This window comes from Daldinia decipiens, assembly GCF_022478715.1.
Source record: "Daldinia decipiens strain CBS 113046 unplaced genomic scaffold F4813scaffold_5, whole genome shotgun sequence".
Classification (NCBI taxonomy): Eukaryota; Fungi; Ascomycota; class Sordariomycetes; order Xylariales; family Hypoxylaceae; genus Daldinia; species Daldinia decipiens.
This window is the reverse complement of record NW_026054548.1, coordinates 471,207-477,206: the sequence shown is the minus strand read 5'-3', so window position 1 is coordinate 477,206 and position 6,000 is coordinate 471,207. Positions and strand designations below refer to the sequence as shown.

General features: G+C 47.2%; 1 protein-coding gene across 1 annotated transcript; it reads right to left on the bottom strand.

Moving 5' to 3' along the window:
* Positions 1-335: 335 nt before the first annotated feature.
* Positions 336-3,108, bottom strand: F4813DRAFT_379029 (fungal-specific transcription factor domain-containing protein; the record flags this gene model as incomplete). Its single annotated transcript, XM_049245398.1, has 2 exons — positions 336-2,560; positions 2,616-3,108. The coding sequence occupies 2 exons, from the start codon at positions 3,106-3,108 to the stop codon at positions 336-338; spliced, it is 2,718 nt and encodes a 905-aa protein (XP_049102779.1).
* Positions 3,109-6,000: the final 2,892 nt, after the last annotated feature.

Below are 6,000 nucleotides of genomic sequence, written 5' to 3'. Positions count from 1 at the left end.
CACTCCAGGAATTGTTAACCGGTCAGTGTAGACGTAAACATCATAATCACCTCCCAAGGGGGGTTTTGTGGGACCTGCTTTTTGAGCTGGCCTGAATCTAATCATCGAGTCTAAATGCAGACGCCACAGCCAGTCTAGTTTGTTGTGAGCCAACCCGGAAAATGCAGAGAGAAATTGCCGCCGTCAACCCGATCCGATGCAGAGAGAAGAATCGAAACTTTTTATGAGGCCATAAGTAAATAAAAGGAAAAGCAAGGAAATTAAAAACAGCAACGAAACGCCACATTTATGCTTTTTTATGTTGATCTTTGGTAGATTAATAGTTGCCTTTTTGCTTAAACTTCCGTTTTAACAGCGGGCATGCCAGGAGACTCCACGACTGATGGCAAAGGTTTGAAAAGTTGCGTCATGTCTAGAGTAAGATTGGTAACCGCAAAATCATTGTCGATATCGCTCACAGACCCGAGTTCTTCGCCTCTCGAGGCACCGTCCGTCATAACCCACGACTTCACAGTTTTGAGTAGTTGAATAACCTGCCTAAATCGACTATCCGGGGCCAGTTGTAAATCCGCCACCGTTGTATTCTTGAGCATCCATTTCGAAAGCCAAAAAAAGTGTATCCCATCACGACAGAAGCCGTATCGTCGAGGATTAGAGACCGAAGGAGGAAACTGAATCGCCATATCCATATCCCAGTACGACTTGAACTTATCGAGCGCAGTGCAAAGAGTCTTATACGTCTGAGCCGAAAACCCAGCCACTGGTGTACCAGTTGTGCTATTGTTGGCGCTTGCATTACCGCTTCCTGTATCTGATCCATTGGAGATCACCCAGTCATTCTGTGAAAGAGGTGTGGCAGAACCATCCAATGCAGGAACACGGCCTTCGATTTGAGCACGTCGAATCTGAGAAATGATGGCGTGAATCAGTATAAATTTGCCGTATAAGTTGGTGCTCCCTGGATGTATTTGATATGATGCATGGAAGAGGGCGGCGAGTGTTAAATTTAACTCCGGCTGCTTGCTGCGTTGTGATCCATCTGGGTTTTGTCTTCTCGCCGCATCGGATCCATACAAGTTCAATCCCTGCGCACAATCAACTGCGGATTGAGCTTCCCAGACCGCATCGTCTGCAGGCAAAGGGACGCGAATCTCAAAAGGATCAAACTGAGGTTCGCAGTTGAAGTAAAGGGTACGCGCAACATCGAGAAGATATATCATATGCATTACTCGTATGCGCGACTCTTGTTCAACCCACGCCGCCCAATCAAATTGTCCGGGATTCAGATCTTCCAACGAGATTTTCGGCTGGTGAAAAATGCTGTATAAGGCTGAGTCGTTTCTGACTTGCAGCAGATCAAACCTTCGGCTAATATCCACCACCAGAGGAAAGATTCTCCTAGCACTTTCGCGCTGGACAGGTGTGCCGTTCCAAATAAGAAGCGATGACATCAGAATTAGTGCCTGTAACCGCTCAATATCCCTTCTGTCTCTGCCATTGCCGAATTTAAGACCGGCTTGCGCTTCGTTGCTGCCGAACAGATCACAATCGCGCTCGAGTGCTATTTTTAAAAAGTTTGTTATCTCTCGAACGTTGGAAGATGCGGCATTATCAGAGTAACAAGCGCCAATACAACACATTGCGGCTATGAGACCCGTGTAAGCCTCCATGATACGGAAGGTGGGGATATGAAGGAATGAAAAATGGAAGTGATAATGGATGTATGAATCAAGAAAGTCTCTAATGTTGACAGGAGAAAAAAAGTCGTTAAGGCCGGCGGTGTGGTTGGAGGGTACCGTGCCGGGCGGGTGGAAAAAGTTGAGGATTTGCGAAGAGAGTCGATGGTAAGGGTCGTGCGTCGACGGTTGCATGCCCCAATTCGAGAAAAAAAGCGATCGGTCGTTCACATCGTTCGGGGCCATGTCTGGCATGCCATTTGTTCGTTCGGAAGTAAGGTTAGGCTCGGTTTTGATTGCGGTCTGATTCTGTCCAATATTAGGAGGGAACTGATTGACGTAGGCATGGTGCGCACCAGACTGTGGAAACATCTGGGACCAGTCAAGGCCAGATTGTTGGTTTGAGCCAGAAGCTCCATACATGGGCATGCCATTTTGGCCCGGGGGCATATTGAAATTGGCCAACTGAGGGTTGATATTCGAAGATATCGAATTCGACACATCGCCGTTGTAGCCGCCGGTCATACTTCTCCGATCCCGGTTACCGTTCTCGTCCATCCGACTCATACTGCTTGATCTAGAAAGCTGGTTCTGGTCGTTGGCCATGTTTCCCATACCATCTTGGATCTGGACCATACCGAAAGGGTGGACGACATTATCACCTGGCATGTTAGTCATGCCGTTCATATGTCCCATATCACCCTCGTTAGCCTTCTGCGCATTCTGCTGCTGTTTCTTAACGTGTGCTTGGGGATGAGACAAATGGCTCACCCCGGTAGGGTTTCCTCGTCGAATCGAGCACTTTTGGAAGTGACGTTTCAGGATGTCACTTCGCGAAAACGTATCACGGCACAACACGCACATGTATGGGCGGTCACCGGTGTCTATTAAATAAGGTTAGCAAAGTGGATATTACCGTTGTGGACCGGTCAGACTCACGGCGGAGAAGGTGGCGTTTAAGGTGCTTCGCGTGGAGGTAAGTCTTTGTACAGTGGGGGCAGGGGAATTTCCCATCTGCATCTTTCTGCGGGATTACCGTGTTCTTAGACGCACCACTGCCGGTCGGGGCAGCGGGTCTTCCCGGAGCGCTAGGTAATATACCGCGGCGTCCTTGCGAGCCAACTACATGCGTAGGTTGGTCGTTGTCCTGCTGAAGTAGAGATTGTTGATGCGGCATCATAGGACTTCCACTATAAGGAGATGGCAGCCCAGTCTGCGGCATGACTCCACCAGCGGGCATAGGACGAAGTACGGGAGGTCGCGCCGCGGCAGGAGCTGGCGCGATAGGCTGCGGGTGAGAAGCCGCGACAGAAGCTTGCGGCATCATCGAAGACGATGTAGGGTAGCCCTGCTGGGGTTGTTGATACTGATTAGGCATCATACCGTAAGAACCACGCGTAGGGCCAGAGTTGGGGGGCGGGTATTGACTCATGTTAGGCGGCTGCGGAGTATTAGGAGTGCCCGGAGTCCTAGGGGTGTGAGGGTGGCTGCCGTAAATGGATTGCATAGCAGAGGCGTTGTGCTGCAAAGGCGGCAGTGTGTGCTGAATGGATGCGTGTTGCAATTGATTAGGGGAGATCGCCGCTGGCGAAGGGTAAGTTGATCCTGATGTGTTTATGGAATTAGACGAGTACGGGTTTTGGTTTGAGCCACTGTCCATATCCTGTCCAAGTGGCAATTGCAAATGAGGCCACGATTGCTCGAGATGAAGCAATCCTAGGACTCGCAGTGCTACAATTATCCCTATTTTCCACCTCTTCCTTTCTTTGTCCGAGGCTCAATCGAAGCCGACTAGAACCCTACACGTAGCGAACGTGATGATGGTGATGCGCGACGGCGGGGGGAAGGTCTTAATGATGCGAACGCGTTGGCGTTGGATGCTATGCTGACAGGCCAAATGACCGAATGTGGTGACCTAAGGATCCTAAAAATTCCTCCACGCCTAATACCCGACCTGAGGATGTAGATGTTGACGCCAGTGCGGATAGTGGATTATCGCGCAAGGGCAAGGTCGACGATGGTGATGCCGCAGGGCAGAAAAAGGAAAAAAAAAAAAATTTAAGCGGCGATGAGGGGAAGGTTGTTTTTGGGGTAGAATTGGGGATTGAATGGAGCAGGTAGACGAAAGTAGTTCGTGAGGCTCCAAACCCAGCAGCAGATGGGACTGATGGGGTCCAAATGGTGTTTCTAAAGTGGAGAATTTGGGTCCACGTTCCTCGAGGTGAGAGGTGTGGTGGTCGCGACTTCTTATTTCAACCGAATCACTAATTTACCCCCCTTCTTAACAGGGAAGGAACCGTGGTAAATTTTTTTTTGTTTCGGTCGGTTTTATTATTTTGGTTCGCCTGAGTACTAGTCCCTTGTCAGAAATCAAACTCGCGTGTCTCGCCTAGTACCTAGGTATGTATGTATATACCAGCATGTCCAGGTACAAGGTTACAAAATACAAAAATACAAAAATACGCCTGAAAAGGAAAAGTGGGTTTGAGTGCCGAAAAGAACCGTTTAGTCGGTTGGTGGGTAGGTAGTGGATGTAGTGAATTGGCGGCGGACAAGTGGATGCCGTGATGAATGGATGACGGTGACTCGTCGAGATTTTGATGCATGCAAACTGCAAGTCAAATTTCAAAGTGGGTGGGTGGTGTCAAGTCTGGGTTTGGGGTCTTTTTTTTTTTTTTTTTTTTTTTCTTTCGATGTGGAAAAAGGAAAAATAGTATAAAAATAAGTAAATAAAAATCAAACAGGAAAACCGGTGGATGCGACAAGGTGCGGGAGCGGGTATTGTAGATAGATAGATAGATGAGATGAGGGTACCTTTAGTTGACACTGCCGATGTATGGTAATGGTAAGTTTCAAGACTAAAGCATGGCAAGAATAGAATTTTTCCTTCTTAGGGGAATTCTTTCCTTTTTAATCAGGAAAGGGGCGTGCGTTCCGGTAACGCGTCGAACAATGATAAGTGAGGGAAAAAATTATATAAAAAAATAAAAATAACAAATAAGAGGAAGGCGGGAAAAAATAAAAAAAATGAACAGGATAATAGGATAAGAGATACACACTCACAACAAGTTTGAGATCCACCGCAAGGTACTAAATTCAGAGTTGCTTTGCCCCTCTTAAGACTTTTTGCACGTGGACACGAGTTGGTTTATAACTTTTTTTCCCTTTCCTTTCCTACAAGCGGTCAAGAGAGACGAAGGATGAGTTCGCGGAAATTCCTGTCAATGGATGAGAAGCCAACTACGAATCGAGTATGGCGTCTTTTTGCTTCGTCAGTAAGGATGAGAAGTAGAAATTGGTAAGGTAGATAGAAGACAGGAAAAGGGGAGAAAAGAGAAATGTCTGAGAGACTAAGGGCGAGGTTGGAAAGTAAATACCAAGTTTGGAAGAGCGGGAGGAGGAAAGAAATTCAAACGATCAAATCATTTCATCAATTCCTAGAAAATCAATCAGTAGGTAGAAATATCGTTCGTCGTGACATGAGCGAGTCGGTTCCTTGAACACGCAGGAGTCAGGGCATGTATGTATTGTATGTATGTAAGTAGGAAACAGGAGGTACATGTACAAACTGTACAAACGAGGTCTATGCCTTAAGTGCAAAAAAGGAGGAGCAAAGTGCATGAGTATTCACATATACGGTATTTCAAAGGGAGCCAGGGGTACGGCGGGCCTAGGGTATTAGTACCGCAAGGGGTTAGACACGTCCGCTAGATACGCGTGCTACGTAGCTGTTGGCTAGCCGCTAGCCACCAAGGGTTCTACATACTACCTAGTTACTACCTAGTGTACATAGGTATGTATGCAGTACCTAACCACATGCAGCACGGACCTTACCAGGGGGGGGCCTTGAGAATGAATGATTTGTGGCAGGCGAAGAAACAAATCCCAAGTCGCAGGAAGTACCCACCTAGGCTACGTATGTACCTTAGGTATTAACCAAGCTGCACGTCTACCTTACGGATCTAGGGTAATGAACTTTCTGGACTTGGATCTTCGACGTGTACATACTATGTTCGTACGAGACTTGCCTACCGGTCCTAACAATACCTGCATTCGTACATACCGCGTACATATCCGCATGCTATGTGCATTCGAAAATGTTCGAGCGTACATGGAGGGAAGGTAAAAGAAGGTAGTTAGTATTACTATTGATGTAGGTAAAGCAGGTAAATGTTGGTAGAGATGTATGTATGCATGTACCTAAGGTATGTAGGTATGTAGGTACATGTATGTAGTAGTTTGGAAGGAGGAGAGAGACGGAGAAAGCACGATTGTATAGGTAGTTGTACAAAGTTGAAGTACGATGGAAGTATTGGATGCGCTT